Source organism: Ranitomeya imitator, chromosome 2 (assembly GCF_032444005.1).
Source record: "Ranitomeya imitator isolate aRanImi1 chromosome 2, aRanImi1.pri, whole genome shotgun sequence".
In the NCBI taxonomy this organism is placed as follows: Eukaryota; Metazoa; Chordata; class Amphibia; order Anura; family Dendrobatidae; genus Ranitomeya; species Ranitomeya imitator.
In genome coordinates, this window is record NC_091283.1 from 40,109,007 (window position 1) to 40,132,250 (window position 23,244).

Genomic DNA, 23,244 nt, shown 5'->3' on the forward strand with positions numbered 1-23,244 from the left:
GAGATAAAGACACGCCCCCACTTCCTGTAGAGAGATAAAGACCCATCCCACTTCCTGTAGAGAGATAAAGACCTGCCCCACTTCCTGTAGAGAGATAAAGACACGCCCCCACTTCCTGTAGAGAGATAAAGACCCATCCCACTTCCAGCAGAAAGGACCTGCCACCTCTTCCTGTAGATAGATAAATACCTGCCCCCACTTCCTGCAGAGAAGTAAAAAATGTCCCAAAATGACTGGATACTTGGAAAAAAACATGGTACTTACCCTCCTCCAGTTCAGCTTTGGCTCTCCCCCGCTGCTCCAGTTTTTTGTGTTTTGGTTTCAGCGGTGAAGTCCCTACTGCAGCTCACAGTACCACTGCAGCCAATCATTGACCTTGGTGGCTTGCGTTGTCTACATCGGCGGGGTCACTAAGCTCAGTGATTGGCTGCTGCGGTGATGTGCGCTACAGTCACGATGTCACCGCTGCAGCCAAAACACAGCAGCAGCGTTGGGGAGTCAGCTCTGGACCTGGGGAGGGTGAGCACCTTCTGTATTTGTTTTTTTTTACAAGTATCCAGGCTTCTGGGATCCACTTTTCGTTGAAAGTGGAAAACAACTTCAAGTATTTCATAATCATGAAATCTTCGGAGGTGTTTTGCTATAATTCAGACCGGGCCGGGCTCTGGTGATGTACGGGGCACGTGCGTTGCTCTTGTTGTTTGCACGGGACTTATTTGTAGCAGGTGCATGAAATAAACGAGCACAGAGGGATTCCGGTAACGGTAAGAGCTTCTTTTATTGACAATACAAAACGATTACAGAAATGTAACGTACACTTACATAAAATGAGCCGACAAGTAATGAGGATTAATAACTGCTCATGGTTATTTACACGGGTGAGTCTATATTACACCACCCCAGTATAGATACCCCGGGGCTCAGTCCGTAGTGCGGCCTGATCTCACAACGGAGGCCAAGAATATGTGATATCGCCACACATTATTGCTACGTACCATTTGGAAGTGGAGTCAAATTGGTCCACAAATATTCTACTGTACAACACCACAGTGGCGAGAATGTGTCCCCCGCCATTACCCCATGGAAATGTGGCCTAAAGGGCGAGCACTTGTCACCTGCTCCCCCAAACTGCAACCCACATTTTCGTGTAGAGTGCTGATTGATTTGTTATGTAGGTAGTCTCCAAGAATGACTTGGCTTTTTAAGACAAAAGCTTGAAATCAGCGTTGGTCCGACAGTCTTCGGCATGTACGATACATTTTCTCGGTTGTGGTACCATTATGCGCAAAATTGCATCACACACGCAGCTGGAAATGAGTTCATAAAGGTCTAATACTGATTAATGAGGTTGTCTGGGATTAGAAAGACATGACTGCTATGTGCCAAACACAGCGCCACCCCTGTGGACAGGCCATGTGTGGTATTGCAGCTCTGCAACCATCACTTCAATGGAGCTGAGTTCTAATATCGGGCACGAGCTGTAGACAGGGTCAGTGCTGTTTTTGGACAAAGGGAGACTTTTTATTTGTAATCTTGCACTTTTGTATCACTTGTTTTGTGTTTTTTTTCTGCCCCTCTTTGATTATATTGCATTTTTTTTTTTAAATAATAATTTTAGGGCAAAATTGCCAGTATTTTTTGACGCATCATAGAGGAAAGATGATATGGATTTTTATAGGAAAGTGCTTATTATTATTATTATTAAGATACTAAATAGCGATGAGCGCACGTGCTCGGATAAGATGTTATCTCAGCATGCTCGGGTGCTAACAGAGTGTCTTCAGCGTGCTCTGATATATGTAAGAGTGTAATAACTGCTGGATGAGGGCTTCTAATGAATAAATATCTGCTGCTTGGCTTCCGATTGTGCTGGGATTTCCTGCTGTGAGAGAGGCAGGCAGAGTTGTGTGCCTCAGTGTCTGGACACAGAGTTGTAGCTTCAGCGATTAGTTAAAGGGGTTCTTCAAGACTATTTAATTTTGTTTACAATGGGCCTAAGAACTAACAGACACGTGGTTGTTACTACCTACCTGCCTGTTGTGCTCAGCTTCATCCACTCCTGCTGGCGATTCCGCAGACGACACATCGACAGGGCAGCGGCTTCTCTCTCGCTCTGCTCTGTTCACTGCTGACAGCTGACGTCGTGTTGATTAACAGCCGGCTCCCCACTGCCAAACTGCAGGGAGGCTGCTGTCAATCAGTGTGACATCGGCAGTCTCACCACGTAGACAGAGCAGCCCAGGATAAGAGTTGCTCTGCCGACGTGGAGCAGCTGAATCTCCAGCAGGAGCGGTCGGTGGCTGCTCTGAGCACATGGCGGGTAGAACAGGCAGGTAATTTGCAACTACTTGCCTGTTAGTTTTTAGGCCCATAGTAAAAAAAATAAAATAGTTCTGGACAACCCCTTTAAAGAGGTTGTTTTGTGCAGACATCTTCAGGGGTTCACCTGCCTAGGATCCCCTTCTATGACAAACTTAAGCCGTTTGTTTGAGTCTCCTCCAACAAAATCAGCTAGCGATGTCTCTAATGAGTGTTCTTTAACTAGATGCGAATTTCCAGACACTTAAGGGGAAAATTTAGGAAGACTGGTGTTCTATCCATTCTATTAAGAGACGCACGCTGCCCTCCTCCTCATGCCGAGCTTCACTCACTCACAGAGGTGTAAAAAAAAGTTGCTTGTTACTTCGTCTTCTTGTGCTGATCCCAAGTCACAACCTGTATTATATAATCCAGAGCTGCATTCATAGTTCTGCTGACACATCCCCCGACATGTACAGTCTGCACTTAATAGACGGAGGAATACTTTTGTCTACACTACGGTATATTGCTGTAGAGAGTCAGCTGGGGATGCCGGCAGATGTCAGCTCTGAAGCCTTGCAGAATTGCGAATGCAGCTCCGGAATATAACGCATACATTTTAGAGTTTTTTATTCTAAATTAACAGGATTGTTCCAAATAAAACACTTCTCTACAAAGAGTCTTTTAGAGCATTTGGACTTAACGGGGGGCTTGCAAATATTAGCCAGAGTGGGCAGCCACTGCTTCTTAAGGATAAGTGATAAATGTATGGTTGAGGGGCTGATTGCAGGTTCCCTGTGTGGCCAGGGCGTCACTGAGCATGTGCGACTATTGCTATCTAGCGTTCTTGTTGCACATGCTCACTGCCTCGCCGTTCAATTATGGGACTTTGGGACTCAACTCCTGGTTTTGGGGATTGGTGGAAGAGCTCAGCAGCCGGACCCCCAACGATCACACACATATTATGTATCCTGTGGATAGTTAACAACCCATTTAAAGTAAGCTGTTCCCAGGACAAAGCATGATCACAGTCTTAAGCCAAGTCTAACTAGCGCACACATACCTTACATTGCATCTCCAGGGTTTCTACATTCTCTAAACTTGCCACCAACTTAAATAAACAAACAAAAAAACACAATCTTAAAGGGGTTCTCCACTTTGTGTTAGAGGGCCTATGTATTGGGTCTAGGTCTACTGCTAGGATCCCTTGTAAACTGTGGGGTGGAATATAGCTCCACCACCCGCGAGACCAGGCATCGGACAAGCTAGATCATGAGACACATTTGATCGCTTTTGTCCTTGTCATAACAATGTATGAACATCTATTCATTGGTTTCCCTTTGACAATTTTTTTTTTTGCAATTTTTAAATGTAAGCTCCGCTACTTATTGGAGGTATTGGTTAAAAAAAAGATGTGACTTCAGATTTCCCCGAGGACGAGGACATGTAAACGTTGGGTTGTGTTTTTTTTTTAAGAATTTGATTTAAGCTGCTCCTATGGTAGCGGCATTACAGTAAGTGCTCAAAATATGGCAGATGCAGCACCTGGCCCAGATTTCACTGTATGGTAAGTTATTGGTCTAGTTGGTGAAAAAATGTTGGCGGAGAACATGACGGACATCTTTTAATAGTTGTCGTCCAACTGCTTGTTTATTCGACAGCTATAGATCCCGACTCTCACGCATCTCGTATCAATGCGGAGAAGGTAACAAGTCTATCTCCCATGAGAATAAATGATTGGGCCTGTGGAAATCCATCATGTCCAATCCTTATTTCCATTAATGTCTATTGTCTGGGAAGAAGCACACCTGTAGACATGTAAGACAGTTGGCCAGTAAAGCCAAAATCAGCATATTGGGCCGACCCTGTGTGTATGGACACCTTAAGTTTGTCAGAAAAAAGCGTAATTTGGCCGATATCTCCCCCAAGCTCCCTATAAATATGCATGCTTGACCGAGCCTGCATGTTTAGTACAGCACAGATTTCTCAAAGACAAGTGATTGTGTCGAAATGCAATACACCCGTTTTAGATAAGTAGAAACCCCCCACAATTCAATAGACCACCATAAGAATCTGTCATGATACCTTCAAAAAGTGGCTAAAGGTGTAAAAAGTTGCTCATTACTTAGTCATCACGCTCGTTTCAGGAATCTACACTTTTCCATAGCGTGCGGGCCGCAGATAGAAGAGTTTTTGGCCTGCTGACGGGATGCGTATGCTAATGAGAATGTTAATTGCTTTGTCTTCAGATTGCTCATGCTTGGAGTAATTTGGATAACGGGAGTTTTTGAGCAAATTTGCAAAAATGTTGTTCCCGTCTTTACCCATAGAAGAAGTTGAATATGCGCTTGCTTTAAGACCACAACTATTACAGACCTTTCAGTAAGTAGCAAGTATTTCTTCACGGAGAAAACCTTGAGTCTTTCCTGTATGCCAAAATCATCTCATGACCTGTATCAGTTGAAATTAGCTGATGTCTCACGTAAACCCAGAATGTTATGGAATAAACAATGGAAGACACAAAACTGATAATTTCGAATGAGAATACCCCTTGTGTTGAAGTGTCGGACCAGCCCACCAGACATGGTTCCCCTAGATGTCCCAGGCTCAGACATGTCTACACCAGCACCCAGAAGGTCCAGCAGAAGAACCTATTTTCACTCAAACTTTGGCTGAATTTACCACTCAAATCGTTATATCTTGATGGACAAGAGTAGTCCGACATTGATCTGGTGAAAAAAGAACATTCACCAGGAGTCAGAGCTTTCTTCCAATTCTGAACATTTTGGTTTTTCTAGACGGTACGTGTATAATCAGCGATTTCTACAGTGTGTATCCCATAAGGTTATCCATCATACCCTGTACTATGAGACAGTACACAACGCGATAAAATGACCGTAGTAAAAGATCGTCTCGCGTCCATATTGATAGGGTGGATGTAGGGTTTGTACAGAGAGCTATTATGTTTTCTTTAGGGTACGTTTGGCAATACAAAGATCTTCAGACAGATCATTAAGTGCAATATCAAGGAAACTACTAACATTAAGTCCTTCTGTTCGACAGACTTGTGGTCCGCCATATTAGCACATGATAACAATGCTTTACATAGAAAGTGCAGACTGGTAAAATACTGTGATTTATCTTTGGCATGTATCACTGTTCTTCATTGTTCCTCTAGAGAACATGTGTCTTATACTGAAGACCCCCCCTCCCTCCTCATTTTTTCCTGTAATTCACATTTTTATGCTCTAAGGTGCTTCCATTAATGTTTATCTTCCTTGAAGAGAGAGTCTCTGGAGCTTGTAGCAGGGGGTGCGTTAGACTCACCTGAGCATTACTAAAAGATGCGATTCTGCCACTACCACCGATTTGTATGTTAACAGTGGTAGAATAACTTGCTTTTAAGGTGGATTTTTCTTTTGGGTCAGAAGAGTCCAACTTCTCCGTACTTTCATAAAGCTCCATGATTTCGCCAGCCTCTATTGTCGGGGAATGTGAAGCTGCAAAATTCAAAGAACTCATGTTGTTGAAGAATAGGTTTGGTCCTTCATCCAGAGACTTGCATTGTCTGAATGAGGATGGAGACCTCAACTCATACTTCTTCTCTAGACTTGATGATTTGGGGGTTTTGAAGGGCCCGTACTTTGTGCGTAGTTCTCGGACATCAGGCCAGTGGATGCTGGTTAACTCGTGAGCACTGATTCCAGTGGTATGGGAATTCGAATCAGAAGCCAAACATGGAGGCGATCTGCTCGAACACCAAAAATTATTTTCTTCGTTCGATGACCCAACAGGTGAATATGGCTCCCTTGGGCTGATCGGATTGTCTGCAGCGCTGTGTACATTACCGCCACAGGATTTCCTGGAATGGATAGGGAATCCAGGAGACCATGGTCGAGATGGGGGGCTTGTGCACGTCGGAGTAGAGTTTGCCGATGATGAAGATGAACGCTCTAAGTTACTAAAGGAGAGTGGAGTAAATGAACATGCTCTTGTCTTAGAGAAGGAAGGGGCACGGGGAGATTTTGCACATATTGCGTTTTGGCTTGGAGGAGGAGAAAACATTCTAGAGCGCAATGTCAGAGGGGATTGGACCCGTGAATTTGGTTCAGAAACTGTGGACGCCGGAGTTTGCCTAATGGATGCAGGACAAGGAATTGCTATGAGGACCGGTGAACCTGGAGAAAGACAAAATGGTCTGTCTGCATTATTTCCCTTTTGGTAAACTGAAGATAAAGGCTTGTGTGATCCTTCATTTGATGAAATACTTTTTGTTATTTTGGAATTTAATTGATTCGTCTCACCATCTTTTTGGTTCTCGACAAACAACGTATTCTTAAGGGCTCTGGGTTTTGGATCGCTTAGTAAAAGTCCAGAGTAAAGGGAATTTCTGTATGGCGATGGGCCAGGATTGGAGAGTTGGGACTTTATGACCGGAGTATGTGTGTCGCTGTCTGAACTTCTAGACTTTGTCATGAGGGGTCTTCTAGGAAGGGCCTGCAGAGGCTCAAGGTCATTTTTAGACATTGCTATTGCTCTAGACAATTTCCTATGCAAAATGGAAGGAGATAAAAGGCCAGGGGTTGCTACAACTGCCTGCTGTATTTTATTTTGGGACTTTGGCTTGGCTATGGTTTGAAATTCTTTGGCCGTCGATGTGTTTCCTTTGAATGATGATGAGCGAGTAGCCATATTTAGATTCTTTGAAGTGTTTATGTTCTTGGGGGATGGAGTAGAAAGTGAGGAGTCGAGCTGCAGACGCTGCATCACATCCATAACTGCTGAGGACACTCCCTTGGTTTTATGGACTTTTTGCGATTCTGAGGTGTTACTTTCAGGTCCGCTGTATGATGTAATACAGTTATAGTCTGTGCTTGAATGGTTGTTAGTCTCTGGAGTGTTTGCAGGAGAATGGGAGTTGGTTTCATACGAATTACTAGATGGTAGACCTGCTTGTGGGTCATCACTTTTGGCTTCAGTTTTTGGCGCTGTATCTACGTGCTCCGTCATATTTACAACAACCGTTGTCTCTGGGCCTTCATCAGAAGTTTCTCCTGCCTTATTTGTAACGTCAGGAGCATTTAAGTGGTTGTTGGATCCCTCGGATGTCAATAAATCGATCTGCTTTTCTTCATGGATTTCTGAACTGGCCGGTGATGATTCATCATGAAGTGTATTTGGTGCCATTAAGTAGTTGACTGTTTCAGGCACATTGATCTCTAATGCACTTGTTTCCCTTTCCTCATAACCATCGCGGGTCAAAGGTGTCTTCTTATCATCTGCTAAGTATGTTTTGGATGCACAGAAGTTGTCTGAAAAGCTCTCGTTGGATGCTGATGTTGGTTGAGGAGCAGAGTCATAATTTGTGAGCAGTTTTTCTTCTTGTTTACACACAGTAAACGACAGCTCTTGACATTCCTTTATTTCTGTCGGAGACTCTTCCTGTGTTGGTAGAACTACTTGATCTATTTCAGGTGGTTTTAGTAATGAGACTTGTTCCTTTGCAGGATACGTAGTCATTAAAGACTCCTTTTTGAGAAGATCCAAAGCACTCTCACGTATGGCAGGATGGATGACACCATTTTCTTGAACGCAATTAATATGAAGCAAAGTTTCATGAATCATCAGATGTCCATACAGCTTGGGCTCTATATGAAGGGGAAAAAAAACACGCATGAAAACAAATATATTGACAGTAGTACAGTTGAGCAAAAAGATTTGCAGGACCCTACATTGGTAGTCCGTGATCGCTAGATGAGGGCCATGTGAACCTTCTCCTACCTACATCCCTGGTGCCTGTTGTGATTAGTAGGCTTGGCATCCGGTCATGCTTGTATTATACCGCAATGATGATGTCCTACTAATCAGGGGCTGCCAGTAGGTAGAAGAAGATTCAGTGGGCTCTGGTCTAGCGGGAACGTGTGTTTTAGAGAAATTATAGTTCAATAATGGAAAATCTCAGGAGAAACATCAAATGGTATCCCACCTTTTGGGCTCCTCCTTGGGAGAGACCTGTCAATCATGTTCAGCCAGGCAAGGAGAAATCATTGGGAGACATTTATTCCCGAGCCTATGTACAACCCCTTCTTTATGCCATAGAAGGGGGAAAAGGGTTCCCAAGATAAATGTGCCAGAATGGAGATCTACTCTGGTACACCAGGTGCAACTACGCATTACATCGAAGGCCACATATATGGATGACTTTCCCTGAACAGAAAATGTGTAGCTGAGCACCAGGGGAGCTGAATTGACTTCTTTTTGAAGCAAGCCCTATAAAACTCTGATTATAAGTCACATCACAACCCTCCTGTTTATCCCTACCTGTCACTCTTCTTTCCCCAGTGCTTTCCTCCATGACCTGAGGTTGGGTCTTTACTGTGGCTTTCTTCTGAGCCTCCAATGTCTTGGTGCCCCCGTTCTTCTTCTGAGTCTTCATCCTGCCAATCTTCTCGCTGTACATCTTTGCCAGCAGTTGCACTTTGTTAATTATTTTCTCTGAGTTTTCAATGAGACATATATCGTCCGCGTCATAGAGGCTAATACTGGAAGAACAGAAAGTGGGTTTATTCGTGTCAGTAGGCAAATCCTTCGCCTGAAAATCCTGCTTGTTGAGATTATCTTCCAAAGTGACTTTCTGTGGTTCCTTCACCGATTCCCTCATCTGAGGATTTTCTCTTGGCGACTGATTTTCAGTTTCTAAATCAGACTCTTCGACAATGACCAGCTCACCACCGAGTTCCTCCATATCTTTCTTCCTCAGTTTCCCTCTTTTCAGCACTCGTTCCATTTCCTCATTGCTCGGCTTTTCCTTTTCTTTCCAGGCCTTTCGTATCTCGGCACAGGATTTGTACTCTGATTCTTGCTCCGATCCTTCATTGTTCGATTCTGCTTTGATTTTGGCTACTTCGGCAGGTTGGGACGGCGGTTTCCTTTGGCAGTTTGCCAGCTTTGACTCTGTAGCACACCCATTTGTCTTGCATTTGCTCTTTTCTCGATCTTTTTTTACCTCTTGCTGCAGAATGTAATTGAATCTCAGGATGGAGTCTTTAACCACACCGGTGGGAATGTAGGAGATGCTTTCCTCTTTGCTCAGATACGACGCTCCAGCATCTGCAGTCTCATAGTAATTTTTGATCCTTTCAATTAATAGCCGATCATCTGGCGTCAGGGTGGAATCTCTTTTCACCTTCATGTTTTTTTCTTTCTTTTCTGGGACGATCTTCCCTTCATCTTGCAATTCAGAAACTTCCCTTCCTTCATCCTTCTCTTTAGTCTTGGAAGACTCTTCCTCATCTTCACCGGGTAATACCAAGAGCTGAACCTTCTCAAGTTTAGCTTCATCCGTTCTGCAGATGACGGTGTCACCGGCTGCTTGCTTAGGCGCTTCCAACTGAGTATTTTCCACAGGGGACTCTACATTTTCTTTGGTCTGCAAGTCTTTGTCTGAAGGAACCTCATGACCATCTTGACTAGGCTCCAAATCAGCAGAGTCCGAAGAAGCAAAATCCCCACTCGATACTTCTGGGGTCTCACCAAGTGAGGCAGAGCTTGTTCTTTCAGTCTCAGCGAGATCTTCTGTGGATCTAGATTGTCTCAGTTCTCTGGTTTCAGATTCCTAGAAGAAGGAAGAATATATTATTTATGTTTATTTGAGACAAATTGTTATTTAGATAGGAGAAGTCAATGACTGGTTAAGGCAGAGGTGTACAACATGTTCTGCTGTTGAGGGCCACATAGACAAATTGTAGGCTGCAATGAAACTTTAAAGGGGATATGTTATCAGACAATGGAATATTGTTTAAATCTATTTTTATGGTAAATATATACACTACCATTCAAAAGTTTAGGGTCACTTAGAAATGTCCTTACTTTTAAAGAAAAGCACAGTTTTTTCCAATGAAGCTAACATTAAATGATTCAGAAATACACTCTATACATTTTTAATGTGGTAAATAACAATTCTAGCTGGAAATGTCTGGTTTGTAATGCAATATCTTCATAGGTGTATAGAGGCCCATTTCCAACAACCATCACTCCAGTGTTCTTATGGTAATTTGTGTTTGCTAACTGTGTTAGAAAGCTAATGGATGGTTAGAATACCCTTGAAAACCCTTGTGCAAGTATGTTAGCACAGCTGAAAACAGTTTGGCTGATTAGAAAACCTATAAACCTGACCTTCCTTTGAGCTGGTTGAGAATCTGGAGCATTACATTTGCTGATTCCATTAAACTCTCAAAATGGCCAGAAAAAAAGAACTTTCATGTGAAACTCGACAGTCTATTCTTGTTCTCAGAAATTAAGGCTATTCCATGCAAGAAATTGCCAAGAAACTGAATATTTCCTACAACGGTGTGTACTGCTCCCTTCAGAGGAGAGCACAAACAGGCTCTAACCAGAGTAGAAGGAGAAGTGTGAGGCCGCGCTGCACAACTGAGCAACAAGACAAGTACATTAGAGTCTGTAGTTTGAGAAATCGACACCTCACAAGTCCTCAGCTGGCAGCTTCTTAAATAGTACACGCAAAACGCCAGTGTCAACGTCTACAGTGAAGAGGCGACTCCGGGATGCTGGCCTTCAGGGCAGAGTGGCAAAGAAAAGGCCATATCTGAGACTGGCTAATAAAAGGAAAAGATTAATATGGACAAAAGAACACAGACATTGGGCAGAGGAAGATTGGAAAAAAGTGTTATGGACAGACGAATCCAAGTTTGAGATGTTTGGATCACACAGAAGAACATTTGTGAGACTCAGAACAACTGAAAAGATGCTGGAAGAGTGTGATGCCATCTGTCAAGCATGGTGGAGGTAATGTGATGGTCTGGGGTTGCTTTGGTGCTGGTAAAGTGGGAGATTTGAACGAGGTAAAAGGGATTTTGAATAAGGAAGGCCATCACTCCATTTTGTATCGCCATGCCATACAGTTTCATCCTACAACAGGACAATGACCCAAAGCACACCTCCAAATTATGCAAGAACTATTTAGGGAAGACGCCGGCAGCTGGTATTCTATCTGTAATGGAGCGGCCAGCGCAGTCACCAGATCTCAGTCCCATTGAGCTGTTGTGGGAGCAGCTTGACCGTATGGTGCCAAAAAAGTGCCCATCAACCAAACCGACTTGAGGAGAGGCTTCTGGAAGCATGGGGGGGAAATTTCTCCAGATTACCTCAGCAAATTAACTGCCAGAATGTCAAAGGTCTGCAATGCTGGAATTGCTGCAAAGTGAGCATTCTTTGACGAAAGCAAAGTTTGAAGGATAAAATTATTATTTCAAATAAAAATCTTTTTTTTTACTTTGTCAATGTCTGGACTAGATTTTCAATTCACTTGGCAACTCATTTGATTAATAAAAGTATGAGTTATCATGGAAAACACAAAATTGTCTGGGTGACCCTAAACTTTTGAATGGTAGAGTATTTTTAATTTTTGATAATGTTTTTGTTTTTCAATTTTCAAAAGGATTAAACTACAACATACCATAAATCGTGCAATTTACACACTGGCCACTAGAGTCTTACTTCCTGTTCCGTACAAAAGACTTTTCAGCGGTCTCATTATCAGACAATTACAATTATAAATTATTAGAAAACAAAGATAACTCAGAATCCACCATTCACAATAGGTGATATCACAGCTCACCTCCTCCTGTACAATGACTGATAACACCTCTATATACAGTAGATAACAGGATCCACCATTCACAATAGGTGATGTCACAGCTCACCTCCTCCTCCTGTACAATGACTGATAACACCTCTATATACAGTAGATAACACAGGATCCACCATCCACAATAGGTGATGTGACAGCTCACCTCCTCCTCCTCCTGTACAATGACTAATAAAACCTCTATATACAGCAGATAACACAGGATCCACCATCCACAATAGGTGATGTCACAGCTCACCTCCTCCTCCTGTACAATGACTGATAACACCTCTATATACAGTAGATAACACAGGATCCATCATCCACAATAGGTGATATCACAGCTCACCTCCTCCTCCTCCTGTACAATGACTGATAACACCTCCATATACAGCAGATAACACAGGATCCACCATCCACAATAGGTGATGTCACAGCTCACCTCCTCCCGAGATACAATGACTGATAACACCTCTATATACAGTAGATAACACAGGATCCACCATCCACAATAGGTGATATCACAGCTCACCTCCTCCTCCTCCTCCTGTACAATGACTAATAAAACCTCTATATACAGCAGATAACACAGGATCCACCATCCACAATAGGTGATGTCACAGCTCACCTCCTTTTCCTGTACAATGACTGATAACACCTCTATATACAGTAGATAACACAGGATCCACCATCCACAATAGGTGATGTCACAGCTCACATCCTCCTGTACAATGATTGATAACACCTCTATATACAGTAGATAACACAGGATCCACCATTCACAATCGATTATGTCACAGCTCACCTCCTCCTCCTGTACAATGACTGACAACACCTCTATATACATTAGATAACACAGGATCCACCATTCACAATAGGTGATATCACAGCTCACCTCCTCCTCCTGTACAATGACTGATAACACCTCTATATACAGTAGATGACACAGGATTCACCATTCACAATAGGTAATATCACAGCTCACCTCCTCCTCCTCCTGTACAATGACTGATAACACCTCTATATACAGCAGATAACACAGGATCCACCATCCACAATAGGTGATGTCACAGCTCACCTCCTCCTCCTGTACAATGACTGATAAGACCTCTATATACAGTAGATAACTGTTGTGAATTCTGTGGCAGAGCTCCCTCCTGTGGTCACAAGTGGTACTTCGGCTGATTCTCTCTATGAGCTTCCGTTGGTGGAGGAGAGTGGTACTGCGGCTTCTGAGTTTCCTTCCTCAGGTGATGTGGTGAAGTTGTTAGGTGCTGCTCTATTTAACTCCACCTAGTGCTTTGATCCTGGCCTCCAGTCTATGTTCTAGTATTGGACTTGCTTCCTCCTGGATCGTTCCTGTGGCCTGCTGCTCTGCATAGCTAAGTTGCTCTTGTGTTATTTTTGTTTGCTGTTTTTTCTGTCCAGCTTGTTTATTTGGTTTTTCTTGCTTGCTGAAAGCTCTGGGACGCAGAGGGTGTACCTCCGTGCCGTTAGTCGGTACGGAGGGACTTTTTGCCCCCTTTGCGTGGTTTGTAGGGTTTTGTGTTGACCGCAAAGTTACCTTTCCTATCCTCGCTCTGTTCAGAAAGTCGGGCCTCACTTTGCTAAATCTATTTCATCTCTACGTTTGTCTTTTCATCTTAACTCACAGTCATTATATGTGGGGGGCTGCCTTTTCATTTGGGGTATTTCTCTGAGGCAAGGTAGGCTTATTTTCTATCTTCAGGCTAGCTAGTTTCTCAGGCTGTGCCGAGTTGCATAGGGAGCGTTAGGCGCAATCCACGGCTGCCTCTAGTGTGGTTGGAGAGGATTAGGGATTGCGGTCAGCAGAGTTCCCACGTCTCAGAGCTCGTTCTTGTTTTTTGGGTTATTGCCAGGTCACTGTATGTGCGCTCTGACTTCTATGTCCATTGTGGTACTGAATTACCAGCCATAACAGTACTGGAGGCCAAAAGTACTAATGATTCCCAATAGAGGGAAAAAAGAAGTTCTGAGACCATTTTTTTTTCTCTGCACTGTGTTTTGCCTTTTTTTTCCCCTAGACATTTGGGTGGTTCAGGACACAGGTGTAGCGATGGACATTAAAGGTCTGTCTTCATGTGTGGATCAGCTCACGGCAAGAGTACAAAAGATTCAAGACTTTGTGGTTCAGAATTCTATGTTAGAACCAAGAATTCCTATTCCTGATTTGTTTTTTGGAGATAGAACTAAATTTCTGAGTTTCAAAAATAATTGTAAACTATTTCTGGCTTTGAAACCTCGCTCCTCTGGTGACCCAGTTCAACAAGTTAGGATCATTATTTCTTTTTTACGTGGCGACCCTCAAGACTGGGCATTTTCTCTTGCGCCAGGAGATCCTGCATTAAGTAATATTGATGCGTTTTTCCTGGCGCTCGGATTGCTGTACGATGAGCCTAATTCAGTGGATCAGGCAGAGAAGAATTTGCTGGCTCTGTGTCAGGGTCAGGATGAAATAGAGGTATATTGTCAGAAATTTAGAAAGTGGTCCGTACTCACTCAATGGAATGAAGGTGCGCTCGCAGCTATTTTCAGAAAGGGTCTCTCTGAAGCCCTTAAGGATGTCATGGTGGGAATTCCTATGCCTGCTGGTCTGAATGAGTCTATGTCTTTGGCCATTCAGATCGGTCGACGCTTGCGTGAGCGTAAATCTGTGCACCATTTGGCGGTATTATCTGAGCATAAACCTGAGCCTATGCAGTGCGATAGGACTTTGACCAGAGTTGAACGGCAAGAACACAGACGTCAGAATGGGCTGTGTTTCTACTGTGGTGATTCCACTCATGCTATCTCCGATTGTCCTAAGCGCACTAAGCGGTTCGCTAGGTCTGCCACGATCGGTACGGTACAGTCAAAATTTCTTTTGTCCGTTACCTTGATCTGCTCTTTGTCATCTTATTCTGTCATGGCATTTGTGGATTCAGGCGCTGCCCTGAATTTGATGGACTTGGAGTATGCTAGGCGTTGTGGGTTTTTCTTGGAGCCCTTGCAGTGTCCTATTCCATTGAGAGGAATTGATGCTACGCCTTTGGCCAAGAATAAGCCTCAATACTGGACCCAGCTGACCATGTGCATGGCTCCTGCACATCAGGAGGTTATTCGCTTTCTGGTGTTGCATAATCTGCATGATGTGGTCGTGTTGGGGTTGCCATGGCTACAAGTCCATAATCCAGTATTAGATTGGAAATCCATGTCTGTGTCCAGCTGGGGTTGTCAGGGGGTACATGGTGATGTCCCATTTCTGTCTATTTCGTCATCCACCCCTTCTGAGGTTCCAGAGTTCTTGTCTGATTACCGGGATGTATTTGATGAGCCCAAGTCCGATACCCTACCTCCGCATAGGGATTGTGATTGTGCTATCGATTTGATTCCTGGTAGTAAATTCCCAAAAGGTTGACTGTTTAATTTATATGTGCCTGAGCACGCCGCTATGCGGAGTTACGTGAAGGAGTCCTTGGAGAAGGGGCATATTCGCCCGTCATCGTCGCCATTAGGAGCAGGGTTCTTTTTTGTGGCCAAGAAGGATGGTTCGCTGAGACCTTGTATAGATTACCGCCTTCTAAATAAGATCACGGTTAAATTTCAGTACCCCTTGCCACTGTTATCTGATTTGTTTGCTCGGATTAAGGGGGCTAGTTGGTTCACCAAGATAGATCTTCGTGGTGCGTATAATCTTGTGCGTATTAAGCGAGGCGATGGCCATTTTGAGTATCTAGTAATGCCATTCGGACTTGCCAATGCTCCATCAGTGTTTCAGTCCTTTATGCATGACATCTTCCGAGAGTACCTGGATAAATTCCTGATTGTATACTTGGATGATATTTTGATCTTCTCGGATGATTGGGAGTCTCATGTGAAGCAGGTCAGAACGGTGTTTCAGGTCCTGCGTGCTAATTCTTTGTTTGTGAAGGGATCTAAGTGCCTCTTTGGTGTTCAGAAGGTTTCATTTTTGGGGTTCATTTTTTCCCCTTCTACTATCGAGATGGACCCTGTTAAGGTCCAAGCCATCCATGATTGAAAAGTCTGCAAAAGTTCCTGGGCTTTGCTAATTTTTATCGTCGCTTCATCTGCAATTTTTCTAGTATTGCTAAACCATTGACCGATTTGACCAAGAAGGGTGCTGATGTGGTCAATTGGTCTTCTGCTGCTGTGGAAGCTTTTCAAGAGTTGAAGCGTCGGTTTTCTTCTGCCCCTGTGTTGTGTCAACCAGATGTTTCGCTTCCATTCCAGGTCGAGGTTGATGCTTCTGAGATTGGAGCAGGGGCTGTTTTGTCGCAGAGAAGTTCTGATTGCTCGGTGATGAAACCATGCGCCTTCTTTTCCAGGAAGTTTTCGCCTGCTGAGCGAAATTATGATGTTGGCAATCGAGAGTTGCTGGCCATGAAGTGGGCATTCGAGGAGTGGCGTCATTGGCTTGAAGGAGCTAAGCATCGTGTGGTGGTCTTGACTGATCATAAGAACTTGACTTATCTCGAGTCTGCCAAGCGGTTGAATCCTAGACAGGCTCATTGGTCGCTGTTTTTTGCCCGTTTTGACTTTGTGGTTTCGTACCTTCCGGGCTCTAAAAATGTGAAGGCGGATGCCCTGTCTAGGAGTTTTGTGCCCGACTCTCCGGGTTTATCTGAGCCGGCGGGTATTCTCAAAGAGGGAGTAATTGTGTCTGCCATCTCCCCTGATTTGCGGCGGGTGCTGCAAAAATTTCAGGCTAATAAACCTGATCGTTGCCCAGCGGAGAAACTGTTTGTCCCTGATAGGTGGACGAATAAAGTTATCTCTGAGGTTCATTGTTTGGTGTTGGCTAGTCATCCTGGAATCTTTGGTACCAGAGAGTTAGTGGCTAGATCCTTTTGGTGGCCATCTCTGTCGCGGGATGTGCGTTCTTTTGTGCAGTCCTGTGGGATTTGTGCTCGGGCTAAGCCCTGCTGTTCTCGTGCCAGTGGGTTGCTTTTGCCCTTGCCGGTCCCGAAGAGGCCTTGGACACATATCTCTATGGATTTTATTTCAGATCTTCCCGTCTCTCAAAAAATGTCAGTCATTTGGGTGGTTTGTGATCGCTTCTCTAAGATGGTCCATTTGGTACCCTTGTCCAAATTACCCTCCTCCTCTGATTTGGTGCCATTGTTCTTCCAGCATGTGGTTCGTTTACATGGCATTCCAGAGAATATCGTTTCTGACAGAGGTTCCCAGTTTGTTTCGAGGTTTTGGCGAGCCTTTTGTGCAAGGATGGGCATTGACTTGTCTTTTTCCTCAGCTTTCCATCCTCAGACTAATGGCCAGACCGAACGAACCAATCAGACCTTGGAAACATATCTGAGATGCTTTGTTTCTGCTGATCAGGATGACTGGGTGTCCTTTTTGCCTTTGGCTGAGTTCGCCCTTAATAATCGGGCCAGCTCGGCTACCTTGGTTTCACCGTTTTTCTGCAACTCTGGGTTCCATCCTCGTTTCTCTTCAGGGCAGGTTGAGTCTTCGGACTGTCCTGGTGTGGATACGGTGGTGGACAGGTTGCAGCAGATTTGGACTCATGTAGTGGACAATTTGACCTTGTCCCAGGAGAAGGCTCAACGTTTCGCTAATCGCAGACGCTGTGTGGGTCCCCGACTTCGTGTTGGGGATTTGGTTTGGTTGTCTTCTCGTCATATTCCTATGAAGGTTTCCTCTCCTAAGTTTAAACCTCGTTTCATTGGTCCGTATAGGATTTCTGAGGTTCTTAATCCTGTGTCTTTTCGTTTGACCCTTCCAGATTCTTTTTCCATCCATAACGTATTCCATAGGTCATTGTTGCGGAGATACGTGGCACCTATGGTTCCATCTGTTGATCCTCCTGCCCCGGTTTTGGTGGAGGGGGAGTTGGAGTATATTGTGGATAAGATTTTGGATTCTCGTGTTTCAAGACGGAAACTCCAGTATCTGGTTAAGTGGAAGGGTTATGCTCAGGAAGATAATTCCTGGGTCTTTGCCTCTGATGTCCATGCTCCCGATCTTGTTCGTGCCTTTCATATGGCTCATCCTGGTCGTCCTGGGGGCTCTGGTGAGGGTTCGGTGACCCCTCCTCAAGGGGGGGTACTGTTGTGAATTCTGTGGCAGAGCTCCCTCCTGTGGTCACAAGTGGTACTTCGGCTGATTCTCTCTATGAGCTTCCGTTGGTGGAGGAGAGTGGTACTGCGGCTTCTGAGTTTCCTCCCTCAGGTGATGTGGTGAAGTCGTTAGGTGCTGCTCTATTTAACTCCACCTAGTGCTTTGATCCTGGCCTCCAGTCTATGTTCTAGTATTGGACTTGCTTCCTCCTGGATCATTCCTGTGGCCTGCTGCTCTGCATAGCTAAGTTGCTCTTGTGTTATTTTTGTTTGCTGTTTTTTCTGTCCAGCTTGTTTATTTGGTTTTTCTTGCTTGCTGGAAGCTCTGGGACGCAGAGGGTGTACCTCCGTGCCGTTAGTCGGTACGGAGGGACTTTTTGCCCCCTTTGCGTGGTTTGTAGGGTTTTGTGTTGACCGCAAAGTTACCTTTCCTATCCTCGCTCTGTTCAGAAAGTCGGGCCTCACTTTGCTAAATCTAGTTCATCTCTACGTTTGTCTTTTCATCTTAACTCACAGTCATTATATGTGGGGGGCTGCCTTTTCCTTTGGGGTATTTTTCTGAGGCAAGGTAGGCTTATTTTCTATCTTCAGGCTAGCTAGTTTCTCAGGCTGTGCCGAGTTGCATAGGGAGCGTTAGGCGCAATCCACGGCTGCCTCTAGTGTGGTTGGAGAGGATTAGGGATTGCGGTCAGCAGAGTTCCCACGTCTCAGAGCTTGTTCTATGTTTTTGGGTTATTGTCAGATCACTGTATGTGCTCTGACTTCTATGTCCATTGTGGTACTGAATTACCAGCCATAACAGATAACACAGGATCCACCATCCACAATAGGTGATGTCACAGCTCACCTCCTCCTGTACAATGACAGATAACACCTCTATATACAGTAGATAACACAGGATCCACCATCCACAATAGGTGATGTCACAGCTCACCTCCTCCTCCTCCTGTACAATGACTGATAACACCTCTATATACAGTAGATAACAGGATCCACCATTCACAATAGGTGATGTCACAGCTCACCTCCTCCTCCTGTACAATGACTGATAACACCTCTATATACAGTAGATAACACAGGATCCACCATCCACAATAGGTGATGTGACAGCTCACCTCCTCCTCCTCCTGTACAATGACTAATAAAACCTCTATATACAGCAGATAACACAGGATCCACCATCCACAATAGGTGATGTCACAGCTCACCTCCTCCTCCTGTACAATGACTGATATCACCTCTATATACAGTAGATAACACAGGATCCATCATCCACAATTGGTGATATCACAGCTCACCTCCTCCTCCTCCTGTACAATGACTGATAACACCTCCATATACAGCAGATAACACAGGATCCACCATCCACAATAGGTGATGTCACAGCTCACCTCCTCCTCCTGTACAATGACTGATAACACCTCTATATACAGTAGATAACACAGGATCCACCATTCACAATAGGTGATGTCACAGCTCACCTCCTCCTCTTCCTCCTGTATAATGACTGATAACACCTCTATATACAGTAGATAGCACAGGATCCTCCATTCACAATAGGTGATGTCACAGCTCACATCCTCCTGTACAATGGTTGATAACACCTCTATATACAGTAGATCACACAGGATCCACCATTCACAATCGATTATGTCACAGCTCACCTCCTCCTCCTGTACAATGACTCACAACACCTCTATATACATTAGATAACACAGGATCCACCATTCACAATAGGTGATATCACAGTTCACCTCCTCCTCCTGTACAATGACTGATAACACCTCTATATACAGTAGATAACACAGGATCCACCATCCACAATAGGTGATGTGACAGCTCACCTCCTCCTCCTCCTGTACAATGACTAATAAAACCTCTATATACAGCAGATAACACAGGATCCACCATCCACAATAGGTGATGTCACAGCTCACCTCCTCCTCCTGTACAATGACTGATAACACCTCTATATACAGTAGATAACACAGGATCCATCATCCACAATAGGTGATATCACAGCTCACCTCCTCCTCCTCCTGTACAATGACTGATAACACCTCCATATACAGCAGATAACACAGGATCCACCATCCACAATAGGTGATGTCACAGCTCACCTCCTCCTCCTGTACAATGACTGATAACACCTCTATATACAGTAGATAACACAGGATCCACCATTCACAATAGGTGATGTCACAGCTCACCTCCTCCTCCTCCTGTACAATGACTGATAACACCTCTATATACAGTAGATAACACAGGATCCACCATTCACAATAGGTGATGTCACAGCTCACCTCCTCTTCCTCCTGTATAATGACTGATAACACCTCTATATACAGTAGATAGCACAGGATCCTCCATTCACAATAGGTGATGTCACAGCTCACATCCTCCTGTACAATGGTTGATAACACCTCTATATACAGTAGATAACACAGGATCCACCATTCACAATCGATTATGTCACAGCTCACCTCCTCCTCCTGTACAATGACTGACAACACCTCTATATACATTAGATAACACAGGATCCACCATTCACAATAGGTGATATCACAGCTCACCTCCTCCTCCTGTACAATGACTGATAACACCTCTATATACAGTAGATGACACAGGATCCACCATTCACAATAGGTAATATCACAGCTCACCTCCTCCTCCTCCTGTACAATGACTGATAACACCTCTATATACAGCAGATAACACAGGATCCACCATCCACAATAGGTGATGTCACAGCTCACCTCCTCCTCCTGTACAATGACTGATAACACCTCTATATACAGTAGATAACACAGGATCCACCATCCACAATAGGTGATGTCACAGCTCACCTCCTCCTCCTGTACAATGACTGATAACACCTCTATATACAGTAGATAACACAGGATCCACCATCCACAATAGGTGATATCACAGCTCACCTCCTCCTCCTGTACAATGACTGATAACACCTCTATATACAGCAGATAACACAGGATCCACCATCCACAATAGGTGATGTCACAGCTCACCTCCTCCTCCTCTTGTACAATGACTGATAACACCTCTATATACAGTAGATAACACAGGATCCTCCATTCACAATAGGTGATGTCACAGCTCACCTCCTCTTCCTCCTGTATAATGACTGATAACACCTCTATATACAGTAGATAGCACAGGATCCACCATTCATAATAGGTAATGTCACAGCTCACCTCCTCCTCCTGTACAATGACTGATAACACCTCTATATACAGTAGATAGCACAGGATCCTCCATTCACAATAGGTGATGTCACAGCTCACCTCCTCTTCCTCCTGTATAATGACTGATAACACCTCTATATACAGTAGATAGCACAGGATCCACCATTCATAATAGGTAATGTCACAGCTCACCTCCTCCTCCTGTACAATGTCTGATAACACCTCTATATACAGTAGATAACACAGGATCCACATACACAATAGGTGATGTCACAGCTCACCTCCTCCTCCTGTACAATGACTGATAACACCTCTATATACAGTAGATAACACAGGATCCAGCATTCACAATAGGCAATGTCATAGCTCACCTCCTCCTCCTGTACAATGACTGATAACACCTCTATATACAGTAGATGGCACAGGATCCTCCATTCACAATAGGTGATGTCACAGCTCACCTCCTCCTCCTGTACAATGACTGATAACACCGCTATATACAGTAGATAACACAGGATCCACCATACACAATAGGTGATGTCACAGCTCACCTCCTCCTGTATAATGACTGATAACACCTCTATATACAGTAGATAACACAGGATCCACCATACACAATAGGTGATGTCACAGCTCACCTTCTCCTCATGTACAATGGCTGATAACACCTCTATATACAGTAGATGGCACAGGATCCACCATTCACAATAGGTGATGTCACAGCTCACCTCCTCCTCCTGTACAATGACTGATAACACCTCTATATACAGTAGATAACACAGGATCCACCATACACAATAGGTGATGTCACAGCTCACCTCCTCCTCCTCATGTACAATGGCTGATAACTCCTCTATATACAGTAGATGACACAGGATCCACCATTCACAATAGGTGATGTCACAGCTCACCTCCTCCTGTGCAATGACTGATAACTCCTCTATATACAGTATATAACACAGGATTCGCCATTCACAATAGGTGATGTCACAGATCACCTCCTCCTGTACAATGACTGATAACACCTCTATATACAGTAGATAACACAGGATCCACCATTCACAATAGGTGATGTCACAGCTCACATCCTCCTCCTCCTGTGCAATGACTGATAACACCTCTATATACAGTAGATAACACAGGATCCACCATTCACAATAGGTGATGTCACAGCTCACCTCCTCCTCCTGTACAATGACTGATAACACCTCTATATACAGTAGATAATACAGGATCCACAATTCACAATAGGTGATATCACAGCTCACTTCTCCTGTACAATGACTGATAACACCTCTATATACAGCAGATAACACAGGATCCACCATTCACAATAGGTGATGTCACAGCTCACCTCCTCCTCCTCCTGTACAATGACTGATAACATCTCTATATACAGTAGATTACACAGGATCCACCATTCACAATAGGTGATGTCACAGCTCACCTCATCCTCCTGTACAATGACTAAGAAACACCTCTATATACAGCAGATAACACAGGATCCACCATTCACAATAGGTGATGTCACAGCTCACCTCCTGCTCCTGTACAATGACTGATAACACTTCTATATACAGCAGATAACACAGGATCCACCATTCACAATAGGTGATGTCACAGCTCACCTCCTCCTCCTGTACAATGACTGATAACACCTCTATATACAGCAGATAACACAGGATCGATCTACCATTCACAATAGGTGATGTCACAGCTCACCTCCTCCTCCTGTACAATGACTGATAACACCTCTATATACAGCAGATAACACAGGATCCACCATTCACAATAGGTGATGTCACAGCTCACCTCCTCCTCCTGTACAATGACTGATAACATCTCTATATACAGTAGATTACACAGGATCCACCATTCACAATAGGTGATGTCACAGCTCACCTCCTCCTCCTGTATAATGACTGATAACACCTGTATATACAGTAGATAACACAGGATCCACCATTCACAATAGGTGATGTCACAGCTCACCTCCTCC

The 23,244-nt window shown here is 44.1% G+C and overlaps 1 protein-coding gene across 1 annotated transcript in view; it reads right to left on the bottom strand.

Moving 5' to 3' along the window:
- Positions 1 to 753: 753 nt before the first annotated feature.
- PLEKHG2 (pleckstrin homology and RhoGEF domain containing G2) overlaps positions 754 to 23,244 on the bottom strand; it is a 100,881-nt gene continuing 78,390 nt past the window's right edge. Inside the window, exons 19-20 of the mRNA XM_069746516.1 lie at positions 8,620 to 9,913; positions 754 to 7,946 (exon numbers count right to left, since the gene is read on the bottom strand). Coding sequence (XP_069602617.1) covers positions 5,515 to 7,946; positions 8,620 to 9,913 — 3,726 coding nt within the window. The 3' untranslated portion in view covers positions 754 to 5,514. The remainder of the gene's footprint in view (positions 7,947 to 8,619; positions 9,914 to 23,244) is intronic.